At 47.7% G+C, this 20,039-nt stretch overlaps 1 protein-coding gene across 1 annotated transcript in view; it reads right to left on the bottom strand.

The window, feature by feature from the left end:
- Nucleotides 1-2,177, bottom strand: part of LRP1 (LDL receptor related protein 1) — an 86,075-nt gene extending 83,898 nt beyond the window's left edge. Inside the window, exon 1 of the mRNA XM_012469702.3 lies at nucleotides 1,639-2,177. Within this exon, the coding sequence (XP_012325125.2) occupies nucleotides 1,639-1,705 (67 nt within the window). The 5' untranslated portion in view covers nucleotides 1,706-2,177. The remainder of the gene's footprint in view (nucleotides 1-1,638) is intronic.
- Between the last annotated feature and the right edge of the window lie 17,862 nt (nucleotides 2,178-20,039).

Below are 20,039 nucleotides of genomic sequence, written 5' to 3'. Positions count from 1 at the left end.
CCTCCTTCATCAGGCTCCTGATGGGTCTCTTTCTTTCTCAAAAATGTTTTGTATTCCTCCCAGAAGCGGCTGCAACCCCGATCTCCCTGCCTCAGTTTCCCTTCTTACCTCTCAGGGCTGAGAACAAGAGGAAAACACATGATAATGACAGGAATCATGGGCGGGGGCTGACTATGCAGCTGGTCTGGGGGATATTCAGAGCAAGACCCCTCTCCTCCTCCTGGGCAGATAACTGGGGTGGGGGGGGTCAGACTGTCCACAAGATGGCACAACTGAGGGCCACTAAATATGGTTTTGGGGGGCAGAGCTACTTCCTGACCCTCTAACTCTCGTCCTCCAATTGAAGCAAGTTGGGGAGAGGGAGGAAGATAATCTGGTTTCAGAGAAAAACTTTCCCAATCCCAGTCTGGCAAGACAGAGGAGGGGGTGTATGATGGTACCGGGCCCAGTTCTGTCCTTGGATGAGAGGGCTAAGATGACGGGAAGGGATGAGATCCCACCCCTTCTCAAATCAGGGACCGAGCCCAGCCCAACCCCCATGACCCCAGCTGAAGGATTAAAGCTTGAGCAAGACTTGAACCAGTGACTCACAAGTAAGAGAAAAAAAACAGCTGACAGAAAAAGGGGAGAGAGGCACCCCATTTCCCCAAAAGGACGCAATTCTAGCCTAAGCCTAACTCTGCAATATACAAAGTGTGTGTGTATGAGATTTGGGGATTGGGGGGGTGCAGGGAATAAACACATTTACTAAAGGACTGTGGGGGCACAGCCATAATCCCATCCAACCTCCAACTCTCCTTCCAATCCAAACTGTGATCAAGCCAGAAGTCAAGGAGAAAGCAGCCTCCTCCACCCTCTTACCCCAGCATTCCAGGCCATTCTCCAGTCCCCTTCCCCAAAGATGACATCTGACGTTTTTTCGTCTCAAAGCTCCCAGGAATTAAGAAGGAAAATTCAAAGTCACATAGTATGACGAGCTCCCCTTCTCTGTCCCTCAACACAGCCCTACCCCAGGCTACTGACAGAGGCCGCGAGAAGGGGAAGAGCCCACTTCAGAACCCAGGCCTCCAGCCGGGGCTCTGGGGCCTGATTCCACACCCAAGCAGGGGGCCCTCCCTCTCCCCACCCACAGCCTTCCTGGGCCTGCCTGCCCTCTGCCCAGCAGGGTACCCCCGGCCCGGCTCCCCCTTCGAGCTTCAGAGGCCACTGCAAAACGCCCCCCCACCCCACCCCCGCCCCCTTTTGCAGCAGAACATTGCAAATCCGGATTCCTTCACAATTCAGATTGGGGGTGGGGGGTTGGAGGATGTAGGGGAGGCGGAGGCCCTCCCCGAGCAGAGATAGGAAAAGAAGGCCTCTCCTTCCCAGAAACAGAAAAAGGGGGAGTCCTCTTCCCTCTACCCAGGCCTCTGGTCTTTGTTTGTGCTGGGGGGGCCCCGGAAGCATCATTTGCCCAGGGCCCCCATCCCCCAAATCGGACCCCCATCCCCGCCCCCAGTCGGGCCGCTGCTGTGTCAGCTGGACTGGGATAACAAAAGGCACCCCCTCCCGCATCTCCCTTCCCCACTCGTACGCAGGAGTGGAGGGTGGGGAGAGGGTGCCCCCAGGGGTCCAAGGGGGACGCGGAATCTCACTCACCGTCAATAGCCGCCGCGACCAGAGCTGAGAGCAGGGGCAGCAGCAGCAGCCACGGCGGGGTCAGCATGGTGTGGTCTGATGCAAGCAGCAACCCCTTCCCCTCTGGTCCTGCTACTTCTCGCCTTCACCCCCCAATTGGGGGGTCCCCCTTTTCCCCTCTTCCTTCTCTATTCTTATTCTTTCCTTCGGCAAAGCACACCAGGGGCGTGGGTGAAGAGGTAGAGTTCCGAGCCCCTTGGGGAGGGCCTGCTGACGGGGGTGCGCCCCCTGCCCCCAAATCCAAACCCTTCACCCCACCCCCCCACTTCACTCCTCGTTGCTCTTTCCCCCCTCCCCGGGCTAAGCTCACCGCCCCATCTCGGAGCCGCCTCCGGCTGCAAAAATGCACAATTGGGAGGAGGCGGGGTGGGTGGGTGGGGGGCGTGGACCGGGTAGGGGAGCCTTTGGAGGGGGCTTGATGGAGCTCTGGGGGCTCCCTTCGTTTCCGCCTCCTTAGTGCATGGGCCTGAAGCTCGCACCGCTGTTCCCCGGACTGAAGTGCCGAGGGGGGGCTGATGGGGGAGAGGGAGGGGACGGGTAGAGGAGGGAGGGAGGGAAGGGGCGGGGAAAAAAAAAGGTGGGGGGGGTAGAAAGAGCTACGCGGCAATCCAGTGAGTGCGCATGCGCCTATTTGACGCGCTGCCCAGGGGAGGGGGACGCGGACCCGCGACGGGGCTCGGAGTTCTGGAAAGCGGTCCGAGAGTGGGGGTCCTGGACACTCGCTAGCTAGTTTGGGGCCTGGGGCGCCCTCTCCCCTGGCTGAGTCTTCCTCCCTGGCGCTCCGGAGAGCTGAAGGGGCCGAGGGTGGGATTGGGCTGTGGGCGGAGAGCTGAGCGGCTCCCCTTTGAAACTCGGTGTCATACTCTAGGATTTCAGGCTCCCTCTGGGGGCGTCCGGGACTCGGTGGTCTCGGTCGAGGCCCGATTTTCTAGGGGAACCCTGACGGTGCCTCCCCTGCCCGGGGTGGGGACAGGGGCCGCCAGTCCGCGGGGAAGGTACAGGGAAAGGCTGAGCTTTGATTTGGAGACTTTGGAAGACCGGACCGGGGCTGAAGCGTGAGGAGGAGGGGGCGGGGTGGGGAGGGGCCGCGAGGACCCGCCCCCGCCTCGCTCCCGGGCTCGGAGTAAACAGGGACACCCGCGGGGACACGCCGGAGCTTGTCCGCCCGCGTGGGGCTCGGGGATGGAGCCCACCTCGGTACCCGCCCGCCCTGCTCGCCCAGCCCTGGGCGCGGGAGGGGCCGGCCCTGGTTTAGAGGGAGGTGAGTCACCAACGGGTGGGGTTAAGGAAGGGCCACCCCCTTTTCCCTAAGAGGTCGGGGCTCATTTATTTATTTATTTTTTTTATTATTATTATTTTTTTAATACCTTCTGACTGGCTTGCCACCAGGTCAGGATTTTAGATTCCAAGCACTAGGATTTGGAATAAGATGAGGGACTCTGGACCTCCTCTTCCAGGCCTAGGTAGGGTTCCAAGGTGTCTGCTGAGTGCCGGACCTTTGTCCCCAGGCTCAGCCCACCCAGGAATGTTACTTTGCCGAACGCAGGCGCCGGGCGGTTTCCAGGGGCCGGTGAACGTGCTTCTGGCCACTGCCCCCTTCTGGGCGGCGTTTTATGGCCGTTCCCTTAGTGTCTGACTTTCTGGGTGTCTGCATGTCAGAGTTCAAGGAGCCGGGCAGACGACGTCGGCTGCCAAAAACTGACGCTGGAGATGAGGGACGGTTCTCCCTTTTACGTGCTAGTCACGGAAAGGTCCCCACTCCAGTCTGTCCCTGGCAGAAACAGGAGCAGCACGGAGGACTCGCCTCCTAATGACAGTGAGCTCAACCTTTAGCTTCTTCCAACCGGCTTTGCTCAGCGCAGGGTGGCCGCCTTGCCTTTAGTCTCCCGGGCTAGAAACCTCAGACTTTTTGCCAACTCACGGGGGCCTTTCCTTCCTATATCCAATCTTGCCAGCCTGTGCTCGAGGCTTGTCGTTTTTTTCCTTTGAAATATATCTCAGATTTCCTCCATTTCCACTGCCAGAGAGTTGCTCCAGGCAGGAATGAGGTCTTATTTCTCCTCTTTTCCTGCTCGCTCCCATGGCCCAACACTGTGTGAGAGGCACTACAGCGACTCACCAAATGCCTGCGAGGTTCCACCCAGGGCTCCTCCCAGTATTGAGATCCAAGTGAAATCAGGGTGAAATGGACCTTGGACAGTTTGACAGCTTTGAAAGGAAAATGGTACCTGGAGCAACCATATGTAGCCTGAGAGGGCTTGAAGGGGCTTTCCTCCCTCCCACCCCCCATCTGTCAGGTGAATCTTCCAAAAACTGCTTTCCTCGTGTCTCTTCCTTGCTGGGGAACTTCTAGTGGGTGAATGTCTGTAGACTGGCGTCAAATGTGAACTCCGCTTCGGTCATGGCCTTCCAAAACCTGGCCTCAGTCGGCACGCACTTCCCACTTGCAACATCCCAGCCCCGATATCTCCTGAATGTGAATGGGTATTTTTATTAACTTCATATGGTTAAAAAAAAAAAATGGTAATACCTAGTGGTTAAAAAAAGTATCAAAGTAAAAGGAAACTTGCTGCTCTCCACATCCCCATTTTTCATCTGCACCCTCAGAGTAACTTCTATCAGCAATTCCTCAGGTCTCCTCTACCAGCAGAGTGTTCCCTGACCCCCACAAGATGGAGTCTTGCTCTGTCTCCCAGGCTGGAGTGCAGTGACTTGATCTTGGCTCACTGCAACCTCTGCCTCCCAGGTTCAGCGATTCTCCTGCCTAAGCCTCCTGAGTAGCTGGGCTTACAGGCAAGCACCACTACGCCCAGCTAATTTTTTTTTTTGTATTTTTGGTAGAGACAGGGTTTCACCATTTTGGCCAGGCTGGTCTCAAATTCCTGACCTCGTGATCCGCCCGCCTCGGCCTTCCAAAGTGCTGGGATTACAGGTGTGAGCCACTGTGCCGGACCAGGAGAGTTTTTAAAACCGTAACATACAGGCCAGGTGTGGTGGCTCACACCTGTAATCCCAACACTTTGGAAGGCCAAGGCAGGCGGATCACTTGTCAGGAGTTCGAGACTAGCCTGGCCAATAATATGGCAGAGCCCTGTCTTTACTAAAAACACAAAAATTAACTGGGCTTGGTGGCTTATGTACTGCGGAGGCTGAGGCACATGTACTGCGTAATCCCATGTACTGCAGAGGCTGAGGCACAAGAATCACTTGAACCTGGAAAGTGGAGGTTGTGGTGAGCTGAGGTCGTGTCATTGCACTCCAGCCTGGGCAACAGAGGGAGACCCTGTCTCAAATAAATGAATAAATAAATAAATAAAACAGTAACATATGAATATAAGTGAATATCCTTTAAAACCACAAAGGAACTCATAAGATATATACTGTTCTGTAACTTGCATTTTTTCAATTAACTTAGCTTGATCCCTTTCCACATTGCATGGACGTATAATTTAGTTCATCCTTTTATCCTGGCTACTTGGAATCTTCTAACTTGGATGCCCCACAGTCTATTGGAATTGTTGGGCATTTGGGTTATTTCCAGCAGGTGAACTGCTGAGGGTATCTCTGTAAGGTGAGAGAATGCATATTTCAGTCTTTCTTTCTTTTCTTTTTCTTTTTCTTTTTTTTTTTTGAGATGGAGTTTCACTCTCGTCACCCAGGCTGGAGCGCAGTGGCATGATCTCAGCTCACTGCAACCTCCACCTTCCAGATTCAAGCGATTCTTCTGCCTCAGCCTCCCAAGTAGTTGAGATTACAGGCGCTCGCCACCATGCCTGGGTAATTTTGTACTTTTAGTAGAGATGAGGGTTTTGCCATGTTGGCAAGGCTGGTCTCAAACTTCTGACCTCAAGTGATCCACCCATCTCAGACTCCCAAAATACTGAGATTACAGATGTGAGCCACCTTGCCCAGCTGAGAATGTATATTTCTATCTGAGCTATCAATTATACAGTTCCCCTACTCCTCTCTACCCTCCTCAGAAAAGCCCTCCTATTATTCTCGCTTTGCCCATCTCTCCTGTTCCAAACTTGTATTCAGGATAGCTTCAGTATCCAGAGTTTAGCACTTTATTTTGTAGGCTCTGTATCCACCACTAGACCATATACTCCTTGAGGGCAGGGACCATGTCTTGTTCTTCTTTGTTTCCACCCAGTGTGTGGGGCTCTTGATTGGTGAAAGGAATGTTAGGACTAGAGGTGGCTTCTCTGGAAACAGGATGTGACTCTAAGCATCTTCTTCCCTGTAGTTCTCCTATGGCATTCATTGTTTAATCCCTCTCTGCCTCAGCACCTTCTATTCCTCCCCACATCTGTTCTTAAGAGGCATCTTTCATCTTCAAATCCTTGGGTTGAGATTATAACCAAAATAGTGGGGAATCATGGAGGAATTCTCTGAAATTCATGATCAATACCTGGAATGATGACAAGGGCAAAGAAACTAGTGTAGGGAAAGGGTATCTCCTTTTTTGGATGGCTCGGCAAATTACAGAATACTCCCTTTTCTATCTGAGTATAACAGGGCCTGGGCTGGGGCATTAATTGGGCAACTCTGGAGCTGAATGTCAAGTCAGAGGCTAACACCACCTAGTGGTCAGTTAAGGAAGTGTGCGTAAGAAGGGTATCTCAGAAAGCTCTGGTGGAAGGCAGAGAGAGGGGAAAAGACCAGTATTTATTGAGCGCGTAGCATGTCCCTGGCCCAAGCAGTGGACTTCATTTACAGTATCAGCTCACTTATGTCTACCTTGTGTCATGTGTGTTATTTCTAGTGTGTATAAGAAAACAGGAGAGAGATCCAAGATGGCTGATCACTAGCAGCTCAGGATTGTAGCTCCCAGTGAAAGCACAGAGAACGAGAGGATGCCACACTTTTAGACGAATTTTTGTTGCGCACAGACCAGGAGATTCCCAGCGGAGGAGCCCCACAGGTCACCAGTGTGACTCTTGTGGCCGGCGTGGCGGTTCTTGGTGCAGAGTAGCTGGGACTGGGTCCCCTTTTGGCCGACGTTTGGAGCTCCGGGAAGGCAGAGTCGCCTATTCAGCTGATTGAAGGACGGACTCAGGAAGGGAGCCAGACCGGAGATTCCCGGGTAGAAAAGCACCATCAATCTTAGCACCGCTGTTTTGGCCGGTGCAGTGGATTGCTCAGATTTCGGCGCTGGGAATCAACAAGTTGGATGTCCACTCAGAGACCTAATTAGAAAGTCGGTAATTACAAAGATGACAGATGGATAAATTTGTAATGAAAGGAAGAAACCAGCCTAAAAAGGCAGAGAATACTCAAAATCAGAGCGCCTCTCCCTCTACAGGGGATCACAGTTCCTCATCAGCAACGGAACAAGGCCTGATGGAGAACGAGTGCATTCCATTAACAGAAGTAGGCTTCAAAAGGTGGATGATAAGAAACTTCTGTGAATTAAAAGAACTTGTTCTGAACCAGCCTGCGGTCCGGAGGTGGACTGGAGGGAGCCGCCTGGGGGCTCCTGCCATGAATCCGCTGGGGTCCCTAGAGGGCCTGGAGCAGAACGTGGACGAGCGCTTGTCCATGCAGATTCTCAAGCCCTCGGTGAACTCCGACAACCCTCAGGAGCGCATCCAGGCTCAGTGCCTCCACATCGCGGTGCACCTGGAGGCCCAGAGGCAAGATGGGGTTTGATCATGTTCCCAGGCTGGTCTCCAACTCCTGATCTCAAGTGATCCTGCCACCTTGGCCTCAAAAAGTGCTGGGATTAGGCCGGGCTTGGTGGCTCACGCCTATAATCCCAGCACTTTGGGAGGCCGAGGCAGGCGGATCATGAGGTCAAGAGGTCGAGACCATCCTGGTCAACATGGTGAAACCCCGTCTCTACTAAAAATACAAAAATTAGCTGGGCATGGTGGTGCGCACCTGTAATCCCAGCTACTCGGGAGGCTGAGGCAGGAGAATTGCTTGAACCCAGGAGGCGGAGGTTGCGGTGAGCCGAGATCACGCCATTGCACTCCAGTCTGGGTAACAAGAGCAAAACTCCGCCTCAAAAAAAAAAAAAAAAAAAAAAAATAGAAGAGTGCTGGGATTATAGGTGTGAGCCACCACACCTGGCTGGGAGATGTCACTTCTGGGTAGAGATGCCAGATGGAATACATACAGACATCGACCTTAGATCTCTGTCTAAATGCCATTAAAATGACATTTAAGGGGATTAAGTAAAAAAGACACAAATCCACAAAGTCAAGAACAGAGGACTCAACAGCAACGAAATTGTGGAAGCTGGGAAGCGCAAGATAGATGGTAAATGGGTGAGCAGATTCAAGAAGATGGAAAAATAAGCTGATAGTGAAGAAAGCTGAAAACCCCCTTGATTTACTCTGCATGAAATCTCCAGAGACTAGGAGATTGGTGGCATCATATTCATCCATGAGGATTTAAAAAGTCCTGTGGCCCTTTAAATGGACTGACAGGACCTCTGCTGCTGAGAAACCTCAAAGTTCATAGCCTTTACCTGTGACAGGACAGAGACTGGTCATGTCCACTTGCCGCTGTCTCCATTCCTTTACTAATTATTATGAGGTCAAAGGCTGACTGCAAGATGACAAAAGGCCAGAAGACTCCTTGGCTTAATACGTTTGACCACCCGGCACCATCTTCATGTCTATGGTTCCAACCCCACCCTGGACCACAAAGACCTCTTCTTCCTGGACAACTGCCAACTTCAGGCCAGTTGGGACTTGTCTCCTGAGACTGCACACATCCTGGATTTATGCCCTAAGCATCACCTTTTTGCATTTATGACCTAGTTGTAGTACATTTAAATGTTAAATCTCCAACCCCCCCCAAAAAAAGAACTTGTTCTAACCCAATGCAAAGAAACTAAGAACTTTGAAAAAAGGTTTGACAAAATCCTAACAAGAATAGACAATTTAGACAGGAATATAAGTGAATTAATGGAGCTGAAAAACACAATACGAGAACTTCGTGAAGTATGGAGCAAAGTCTCCAAGAAATATGGGACTATGTGAAAAGACCTAATCTACATTTGATAGGTGTACCTGAATGTGATGAAGAGAATGAATCCAAGTTGGAAAATACTCTTCAGGATATTATTCAGGAAAACTTCCCCAACCTAGTAAGGCAGGACAATATTCAACTCCAGGTAATACAGAGAACACCACAAAGATATTCCTCAAGAAGACCAACCCCAAGGCACATAATCATCAGATTCATTAGGGTTGAAATGAAGGAGAAAATACTAAGGGCAGCCAGAGAGAAAGGTCAGGTTCAGCAGAAACCCTACAAGCCAGAAAAGAATGGGGGCCAATATTCAACATCCTTAAAGAAAAGAACTTTCAACCCAGAATTTCATATCCAGCCAAACTAAGCTTTACAAGCGAAGGAAAAATAAAATCTTTTGCGAACAAGCAAGTACTTAGAGATTTCATCACCACCAGGCCTGCTTTACAAGAGCTTCTGAAAGAAGCACTACACATATAAAGGAACAACCAGTATCAGCCTTTCCAAAAATAGATCAAAAAGTAAAGAGCATCAACATAATGAAGAATTTACATCAACTAATGGGCAAAACAGCCAGCTAGCATCAAATGGCAGTATTAAACTCATATATATTATTATTCAAACTGGATAAAAAGCCAAAACCCATCAGTATGCTGCATCCAGACCCATCTCACATGCAATGACACACAAAGACTCAAAACAAAGGGACGGAGGAAGATTTACCAACCAAACGGAGAGCAAAAATAAATAAATAAATAAAAAGCATGAGTTGCAATTCTCGCCTCTGATAAAATAAACTCTAAAGCAACAAAGATCAAAAGAGGCAAAGAAGGACATTACATAATGGTAAAAGGATCAATGCAACAAGAGGAGCTAACGATTCTAAATATATACGCACCCAACACAGGAGCACCCAGATACATAAGACAAGTTCTTAATGACTTACAAAGAGACTTAGACTCCCACACAATAATAGTGGGAGACTGTAACATCACATTGTCAATATTAGACAGATCAACGAGACAGAAAATTAACAAGGATATCCAGGACTTGAACTCAGACCCGGAACAAGTAAACTTAATAAACATTTATAGAACTCTCCACTTCAAATACACAAAACATACATTCTTATCAATACCACATCACACCTATTCCAAAAATGACTACATAATTGGAAGTAAATCACTCCTCAGTAATTGCATAGCATTTCATAGGTTTAAATAAAATATTGGTTGGCTGCTTGTTTGTTATTTTCTTCCCTTATTCCTTCCTGTCTCCATTGTTAAGCACAATTATTGGCATAAAAGAGGTTTTCAATTCCCATTTCTAGACTGCATTCTAGCCTGGGCAATAAAGCAATACTCCCATTCTCTCTCCCTCTTTCTCTTCCTTTTTCTTCCTCTCCTTCATTCTTTTTTCTTTCTTTCTTTCTTCCTTTTTAAAAAAGAAAAAAAAAAAGAAAACAGAATGTTCTGAGAGATTAAGGAATCTGTCCCAAATAATGATGCAGATCCAAGCCCAGATTTCATTCACTTAATAAAAATGTATTAGGTGCCTCATATTAGCAAGCACATTGCTAGGCACTAGGGACAAGAGATGGATACACACAGTCTCAGTCTTCAAGAAGCTTGTTTGTTAGCTGGGTGCTCAACAAGTGACAATAACAACACAGTCAGTACCTTAACACCCATAATGAAGGCATGCACAGAAGGCCATGGGAACCCTGGAAGGATACCTCTTCCAGACAAGCTGGTCAAGACAGAGAGGGGCATATGATACTGGGCTAAATGTTGAATGAGAGGAAGAAAATGACAACCAATAACAAGAGGAAAGGGTGCTTTAGGCTGGAGGGTAGGCAAAGGCATTGGAGGCATGAAAAGTTTAAAAAATGAAGAACATCAAATATGGTATGACAGCTGAAGTTTAAGGTACTTTTTGGGGAGGATGATGGATGAAGTATCAGAAAGCCTAATCGCAAAGCATGATTTTAGCTACAGTAAGAAGTTAGAATTTTTTTTCTAGAAGTAGTGTGAGCCAGTTGAGCAATGGGTGAAGTCCTAAGTGCATCAATGATGGAGCTGGAGAGGAAGAGGATTCAGAAACAATAAAGATCTGAATGAAAGATATGATCTAGTATACTAACCAGTTAATTGTGTAGACCTGGAGATAGTCACAGAGAAATTTCAGTCTAGAAAATTTGGCTCACTTTAGAATCACCTGGAGAGTTTTTAAAAATCCCAGTGCTGTGGTGACATGCATCTGTAAGCCCAGCTACTTGGGAAACTAAGGTGGGAGGATCGCTTGAGCCCAGGAAATTGAGGCTGCAGTAAGTCATGATCATGCCACTGCACTCCAGCCTGGATAACAAAGTGCAACTCTGTCTCAAAAAGAAAAATATATGTATCGATGCTGGAGGATTTACGCCACTTCATTTCGAGACCTGTAAGCTACAGTAATCAAGACTATGTGGTACTAACATGAGAATTGACAAACAGATCCATGGAACAGAATAGAGAACCAGAAATAGACTCACAGTCATTTGACTTTTTAAATAAAAATTCTGTATGTGGGCCGGGCGCGGTGGCTCACCCCTGTAATCCCAGCACTTTGGGAGGCCGAGGCGGGTGGATCACGAGGTCAAGAGATCGAGACCATCCTGGTCAACGTGGTGAAACCCCGTCTCTACTAAAAATACAAAAAATTAGCCGGGCATGGTGGCGCATGCCTGTAATCCCAGCTACTCAGGAGGCTGAGGTAGGAGAATTGCCTGAACCCAGGAGGCGGAGGTTGCGGTGAGCCCAGATGGCGCCATTGCACTCCAGCCTGGGTAACAAGAGCGAAACTCTGTCTCAAAAAAAAAAAAAAAAAATTCTGTATGTGTTTATTATTTTATAGTGATACTTTTATGCACTTTTATCTTGAAATTATTATTTTTCATTTGATTAGTTTTCTATGCATTTATCATTTTCCCCAGATATTTCAATATAATTTTTAAAAATCAGACAGTTGTTCGATTTCTTATTCTAGTTCCTTAGTGTTTACCACCACTCCACCGTGCTCCTCCCTATCTCACCCTGTGCAACTTCTGCATTCTTGCTTCAATGTTGACTAGGTACAGCCTTCGTTTTTCTTTTTGAGACAGAGTTTTGCTTTGTTGCCCAGGCTGGAGTGCAGTGGTATGATCATAGTTTACTGTAGCCTCAACTTCCTAGGCTCAAACTATTCTCCCCGTCAGCCTCCCGAGTAGCTGGGACTACAGGCTCATGCCACCATGCCTGGCTTCAGCATCCATTCTTAAACTCCTCTTCACCATTGATCTGAGATTTTACTTGGAGCTGGAACCTGTCTGAGACCAGACTATTGGAGGTCTCCTACTGCTGGAGGATGGTAGCTCTGAGAAAGCCCCACTCCCAGACCCAGGAATCCAGTACCCATTTCAGTGCAGCTGTTCTCAGCTCTCTACTTGTCTGGGGTACCATACTTCTCAACTGGATTCTGTACTTCTCATAAAGGTATTTTGATCAGTAAATTGTTAAATCTGTGTTTCTGTGAGGGGACGAGAGGCAGGACTTCCTATTTCACCAACTTGCTGATCTCACTGTAAAGGTCATTTGATTTTGATAAAGATGTCAAAAGGCAGCCAGTGGAGAAAAGAATGTACGTTCAACAAATAGTTCTGGGACAACTTAATATCCATATGGGAGAAATAAATGAACCTTGACCCCCTACCTCACACCATATGCAAAAATTAATTCAAGATTGATTATAGGCTGAGTGTGGTGGCTTATACCTGTAATCCCAGCACCTTGGGAAGCTGAGGCCAGTGGATCACCTAAGGTCAGCAGTTTGAGACCAGCCTGGCCAACATAGTGAAACTTCATCTCTACTAAAAATACAAAAATTAACAGGCCAGGCATGGTGGCTCACACCTGTAGTCTCAGCACTTTGGGCAGCCAAGGTGGGTGGATCATCTGAGCTCAGGAGTTTGAGACCAGCCTGGCAAACATGGCAAAACCCCGTCTCTACTAAAAATACAAAAATTAGCAGAGTGTGCTGGTACATGCTTGTAATTCTAGCTACTTGAGAGGCTGAGGCAGGAGAATCGCTTGAACCTAGGAGGTGGCGGTTGCAGTGAGCTGAGATCATGCCACTGCACTCCAGCCTGAGTGACAGAGCAAACTCTGTCTCAAAAAAAATTCATTAATTAAAAACATAAAATAAAAATACAAAAATTAGCCTGGTGTGGTGGTGAGTGCCTGTAATCCCAGCTACTCAAGAGGCTGAGGCAGGAGAATTGTTTGAACCTGGGAGGCAGAGGGTGCAGTGAGCTGAGATCATGCCTTGTACTCCAGCCTTGGTGACAGAGACTCTGACTAAAAAAAAAAAAAAAAAAAAAAAAATTGATTATAGACCCAAACCATTAATGCATAAACAATAAAGCTTTCAGGAAAAAACACAGAATTCATAACTTGGAGGAAAGTAGCCCTTTCTTAAGCTATAGAAACCAATAACATAAAATAAATTTCTTGATAAATGAAACATCAAAATAAAAAACTTTTGCCCATCAAAAGACATTATGCTGTAATCCCAGCCCTTTGGGAGTCTGACACAGAAGGACTGCTTAAAGCCCAGAGTTTGAGACCAGCCTAGCCATCAGAGCTAGACTCTGTCACTACAAAAAATTAAAAAAAAAATTAACTGGGTGTGGTGGTGTGCACCTGGAGTCCCAGCCACTCTGAAGGCTGAGAAGAGAGGATTGCTTGAGCCTAGGAGTTAGAGGCTGCAGTGAGCTATGATTGTGCCACTGCACTCCAGCCTGAGTGACAGAGTGAGACCCTGTCTCAAAAAACAAAACAAAACAAAAAAAACATTATTATGAAAATGAGTAAGCAAGCCAAATAGATAGGCAAAATATCGATCCGAGAAGGGACAAAGGAATGCAAGATATATTAAAAATTCTTATAGTAATAAAATGACAACCTAATGAATGGACAATAAGCATATGAAAGGTACTCAAGTCCAGGTGCTGTGGCACACACCTGTAATCACAGCACTTTGGGAGGCCAAGGTGGGAGAATCACTTGAGGTCAGGCATTTCAGACCAGCCCAGGCAATATATCGAGACCCCATCTCTACAAAAAATAAAAAATTATCTAGATATAGAGGTGCATTCCTGTGGTCCTAGCTACTCAAGAGGCTGAGACAAGAGGATCACTTGAGCCTAGAAGGCTGAGGCTGCAGTAAGCAGTGATTGTGCCAATGTGCTCCAGCCTGGGCAATAGAATGAGATCCTGTCTCAAAAAGGAAAAGAAAAAGAACTCAACATCTTTAGTTATCAAGAAAATGCAAATTATAACCACAGTATGATACCTCTCCATACTCACCAAAATGATCAAATTTTTAAAAACTGACAATACCAAATGTTAGTGGGACTATAGAGCAACTGGAACTCTCATACATCATTGGAAGGAATGTAAGATGTACCATCGATTTGGAACAATATGTGGCCGTTTCTTATAAAACTAAACATATACCTACCCTATGACTCAGCAATTCTATTCCTAGTTATTTATCCAAGAGAAATGAAAGCAGTATGTTCACACACAGACTTGAACACAGAATATTCATAGCAGTTTTCTTCACAGTAGCCAAAAACTGGCTATAGCTCAGGTGTCCTTCATTTGAAAAAGGATAAACTGTGGTATAGTTCATCATGGGACACTACTCAGCAATAAAAATGAAAGAACTATGGATACATGCAAAAACATGTTGCATAAAAGAAGCCAGACATGGCTCACACCTGTTATCCCAGTGCTTTGGGAAGCTGAGGCAGGCAGATCACAAGGTCAGGAGCTCGAGACCAGCCTGGCCAACATGGGGAAACCCCATCTTTACTAAAAATACAAAAATTAGCCAGGCGTGGTGGTGGGTGCCTGTAATCCCAGCTACTCGGAAGGCTTAGGCAGGAGAATCGCTTGAACCCAGGAGGCAGAGGTTGCAGTGAGCCGAGACCTCGACATTGCACTCCAGCCTGGGTGACAGAGTGAGACTCCATCTCAAAAAAATAGCTGGGCGTGGTGGCTCACGCCTATAATCTCAGCACTTTGGGAGGCCAAGGTGGGAGGATCATGAGGTCAGGAGATCGAGACCATCCCGGCCACGGTGAAACCCCGTCTCTACTAAAATATAAAAAATTAGCTGGCATGGTGGCGTGCGCCTGTGGTCACAGCTACTCAAGAGACTGAGGCAGGGGAATTGCTTGAACCCTGGAGACGGAGGTTGCAGTGAGCCGAGATTGTGCCACTGCACTTCAGCCTGATAACAGAACAAGACTCCGTCTCAAAAAAATGAAATTAAATAAATAAATAAAAAATTAAAAAAGAAGCCAGACATAAAAGTACATCCCATATTACCCTACTTTAAAAAAATGTCAGAACAGTGGCTTCCCCTAGTGGGTTGGGGTGAGGGTAATGATCCACATCTTGATAGGAGTTTAGGTGTCACAAAGCAACCACCTGGTAGGGCAGAGATTTGAACACAGGTGGTCTGCCAGCGGCCACGGTTTTAATCACCATACTACATAGCCTTGCCCAGGCTATGGAGCCTCAGATGTGGATGAGATCACACATGAAGAGTAGCCCGTGAAGACAGGAGACTGAAAGAGAGCACCCAGAGAGGTAGGCAGAAGACCAAGAAAGGAATCATGAAAGTAGTTGGGGGAGAACTTACTCAAGAATGGCTAACAGTGTTGAGTACTGCCGAGAGGTCCAGCAAGGGAAAGACAGGAATGTGCCACCATTCAAGGCCCCTAGGAGGTTATATGTGACATGGGCCAGGACAGTTTCATGACTGGTGGGGACGGCAGCCAGCTGGCAGTGTAATGAGGAGGTGAGGAAGGGATGACTGAATATGAATAACTCTCCCAAGATGCTTGGCTGCACAGGGGAAGGGAGAGAGGCAAGACAGTAATTAGAGGCTGGGATTTCCTCGCAGAGGCACAATCCTGACCACAGTGACTCCATCCAGGGTTACTTGACTTTGCCCACTCACCAGGACTGCTAACTTATCCTTCTGTGAAGTAAAGGTCCGTTGGCCACAGTAAGCCTGTGACAGCCCAAGGGCTCCGTTTGAAGCCTTGAGATCAGCTGACTCTACCATTGCTCACATCCTGTCATCCTTGGCAGGCCTTGATGGGCACCCACCCTACTCCACTAAGCCCACTGCTTCCTCTTCCTAACACTATTGTACTGTTCTCTACCCCTCTCCTTGCTCAAAGCCCTGAGCTCACACTATCCTTGCCCCTCTTGGCTTGTCTGGAACTTGGTCCTTCTTTGAGAACATTCTTCCTTTAATGAGGTATCCCTTATTCTCCCAAGTGTATAGGCTGGGTGGTGGTGAGAGGATAGGCAGGCAGCCCACCTTGGACTCTCCATTTCCTATAGCCATGTGGCTTCACTATGGTCTTAGTTAGGGATGCATTCAGCAGCAAGTAATGGAAGATCCAATTATAACAGACTGAACAATGAAGAGTTCTATAGCAAGTCCAGGGCTGCTTGATTCATCAAGAGTTTTCCACCTCTTCACACTGAGACTTTATCCTCATTGGTTAGTGGTATCTCCCCTCCCAGTTGCAACATGGTTGCAGCTATTCCAATCCTAAAAGTGAACATGGCACTGAAGAAGAACAAAATCTTTCCCAGGAGCCCCTTAAGTCCTATTGGCCAGGATTGGGTCACTGGCCAAGGGAATAGAAATACCGTGATTGGCTAGGCCAATTAGATTCATCCCCTTACTACATGGGACGGGGACACCTGTACGAAATCCGGACTTTCCTAGCAAGTGAGAAAAGCTTGGCTGCTGAATTGGCACTGCCAGTGCTTGCCTCAATAGTCATATAAAATTCATCTTCCTTTAAGAGCCAGCTGTTGGCCGGGCATGGTGGCTCATGCCTGTAATCTCAGCACTTTGGGAGGCCAAGGTGAGCGGATCACCTGAGGTCAGGAGTCTGATACCAGGCTGACCAACATGGAGAAACCTCATCTCTACTAAAAATACAAAATTAGCTGAGCATGGTGGTGCATGTCTGTAATCCCAGCTACTTGGGAGGCTGAGGCAGGAGAATGTCTTGAACCAGAGAGGCAGAGGTTGCAGTAAGCTGAGATTGCGGCATTGCACTCCAGCCTGGGCAACAAGAGCGAAACTCTGTCTTTTAAAAAAAAAAAAAAGGCCAGGCGCGGTGGCTCAAGCCTGTAATCCCAGCACTTTGGGAGGCCGAGGCGGGTGGATCACAAGGTCGAGAGATCGAGACCATCCTGGTCAACATTGTGAAACCCCGTCTCTATTAATACAAAAAAATTAGCTGGGCACGGTGGCGCGTGCCTGTAATCCCAGCTACTCAGGAGGCTGAGGCAGGAGAATTGCCTGAACCCAGGAGGCGGAGGTTGCGGTGAGCCGAGATCGCGCCATTGCACTCCAGCCTGGGTAACAAGAGCGAAACTCCGTCTCAAAAAAAAAAAAAAAAAAAAAAAAAAAAGGGCAGGCACGGTGGCTCACACCTGTAATCCCAGCATTTTGGGAGGCCGAGGCGGGCAGATCACAAGGTCAGGAGATCGAGACCATCCTGACTAACACGGTGAAACCCTGTCTCTACTAAAATACAAAACATTATCTGGGCATGGTGGCATGTGCCAGTAGTCCCAGCTATTCGGGAGGCTGAGGCAGGAGAATCACTTAAACTTGGGAGTCGGAGGTTGCAGTGAGCCAAGATTGCGCCACTGCACTCCAGCCTGGGTGACAGAGCTAAACTGTCTCAAAACCAAAAAAAAAAAAAAAAGCCAGCAATTTCACCTTCCATTGAGATGTATAACATAAGGCTTCAGGGCAACAGTTCTGGTGCCAAACTAACTGGATTCGAATCCCAGCTCTCTCATGTTAGCCTTGAGCAAGTTGCTGAGCTTTCCATGCCATGGTTTCCTCGTTTGTAAAATGAAGGTTATTAGCACTATCCAGTGGAATTTTCTGTGATGATGGAAATGCCCCATATCTGTTTTAATATAGGAGCCACAAGTCATCCAGGGCTATTGTGCATTTGAAATATGGCTGACACATCAGAGGCATTGAATTTTAAAATTGAAATAGCCACACGTGGTTAGTAGCTACTGTACTGGGCATATAGTTCTAGCTCATACTCTTACTGTAGAATAAAAAGTACAGTACTTCAACTAAGAGTGGGAATTGAAGTAACACATAAAGCCCCACTAAGTGTTTTTGCTGTTATCCACCAATGTCCTGGTCACTTTACTCCATGAAGACTTTGTTTATTTTATTTTATCTTTTTTTTTTTTTTTTTTGAGATAGGCTTTCACTCTGTTGCCCAGGCTGGAGTGCAATGGTGCTATTACAGCTCACTGCAGCCTTCACATCCTGGGCTCAGGGATCCTCCCACCTCAGCCTTCCCAGTGGCTGGAACTACAGGCACACACCACCATGCCAGGCTAATTTTTGTATTGTTTGTAGAGCCGGTATTTCACCATGTTGCCCAGGCTGGTCTCAAACTGGTTTCAGGTAATCTGCCCACCTCCGTCTCCCAGAGTGCTGAGATTATAGGCATGAGCCACTGCATCCGGGCTTCCGTGAAGACTTTAGCAGCTGACTCATTGTCTTCCTATCCACCTCAGGTTTTCCACAAAGCCACATGGCTTCAGTGTTCATGCCGGTAGTCCAGCCAACACCCTGGCCTCTTGGTTCCTTGTTCTCTTTGACTGCAATGACTAACCTCTCTGTTGCTGTAGCCACTCACTCCCATAGCCACCACCTGTACCACATTCTTGCAGGAGAGCTGGACTGAAATCTTGCTCCCTGGGTTCTGACCACAACATCATAGCCTAACAGCTCTTTCTTTCCCTTGCTCTCAGGAAGCCTGGTCTTGAAGTCTGTTGAGACTTCCAGTTTCTTGATGCCTTTCTTTCCTTTGCCACTGGCCCCTCATGTTTTCACTTTTCTTCCTAACAAGTCTCCATTCCTTGTTCTTCAACTGTATTGTCTCCCTCTCTGTTGTTATTAACCTTCTGAATGGATCTCCTGGCTTTGGGACTGTTTTTTTTTTTTTTTTTTTTTTTGAGAAGGAGTCTCACTCTGTCACCCAGGCTGGAGTGCGATGGCATGGTCTTGGCTCTCTGCAATCTCTGCCTCCTGAGTACAAGTGATTCTCCCGCCTCAGCCTCCCAAGTAGCTGGGACTACAAGCGTGTGCCACCACACCTGGCTAATTTTTGTATTTTTTTAGTAGATACAGGGTTTCACTACGTTGGCCAGGATGGTCTCGAACTCCTGACCTCATGATCCACCTGCCTTGGCCTCCCAAAGTGCTGGAATTTTATTTTTTTTTTGACACGGAGTCTTGCTCTGTCACCCAGGCTGTAGTGCAGTGGTGCAATCTCGGCTCACTGCAACCTCTACCTCCCAGGTTCAAGCGATTTTCCTGCCTCAGCCTCCTGAGTAGCTGGGACTACAGATGCATGCCACCACGCCGGGCTAATTTTTTTAATTTTTAGTAGAGACAGGGTTTCACCATGTTAGCCAGGATGGTCTCAATCTCCTGACCTCATGATCCATCCACCTCAGCCTCCCAAAGTGCTGGGTTTACAGGCGTGAGCCACTGCACCCGGCCCAGGACTTATCTTTTAAATCCATCCTCCACGTTGCAGCTAGGGTGATCAGTCTACTAAATCTTATCCTATGACTCACCTGTCTAAATCTTCTAATGTTCCCCATTGCCCACTACTATCTGTTCTCAGAAGGTACCATGCTCCCGTAGGTATCCATGCCTTTGCATATGCTAGACCTTCTTTCTGCTCTAATGCTCTCCTTGTTCTTTGCCTGCATAATTCCTTCAAGATTCATTTCAGGTGGGGCACTGTGGCTCACGCCTGTAATCCCAACATTTTGGGAGGTTGAGACAGGAAGATCACTTGAGTTCAGGAGTTCAAGATCAGTCTGGGCAACACAGTGAGACCCTGTTTTACGAGAGAGAGAGAGAAGGATTCGAACATGCTTTACGCTGAAAGTATAGAGCTGTAGTAACTACAGCGCAGGAGGGTGAAGATTTGGGGAATAATAAATGGAACAAGTGCCTGAAGAGGCAGAAGGGAGGGGCCTTGAGCACAGGTGTTTCCTAATTAAATGATAAGTTGGTATGAAAGTGGATGGAAACGAGGAGAATAGTGAAGGCCTGGGAGATAGAGCTGGCTAGGGGCCCTCAGCAGCTTCCCACAATTCTTTTGTGATCTCTTCCTCCTTTCCCTCGTCCTCCACGAATCACAGGTCACTATTCAGTGCTCTTGAACTGTCTTGTCTATGAAATGTACTGAGCTCCAGCAA

The sequence above is a fragment of the Aotus nancymaae genome, unplaced genomic scaffold (genome assembly GCF_030222135.1).
Source record: "Aotus nancymaae isolate 86718 unplaced genomic scaffold, 86718_ANA_hifiasm-v0.15.2.pri h1tg000016l, whole genome shotgun sequence".
Classification (NCBI taxonomy): domain Eukaryota; kingdom Metazoa; phylum Chordata; class Mammalia; order Primates; family Aotidae; genus Aotus; species Aotus nancymaae.
The sequence above is the reverse complement of the archived record's forward strand: the minus strand, read 5'-3'. Positions and strand labels throughout refer to the sequence as shown.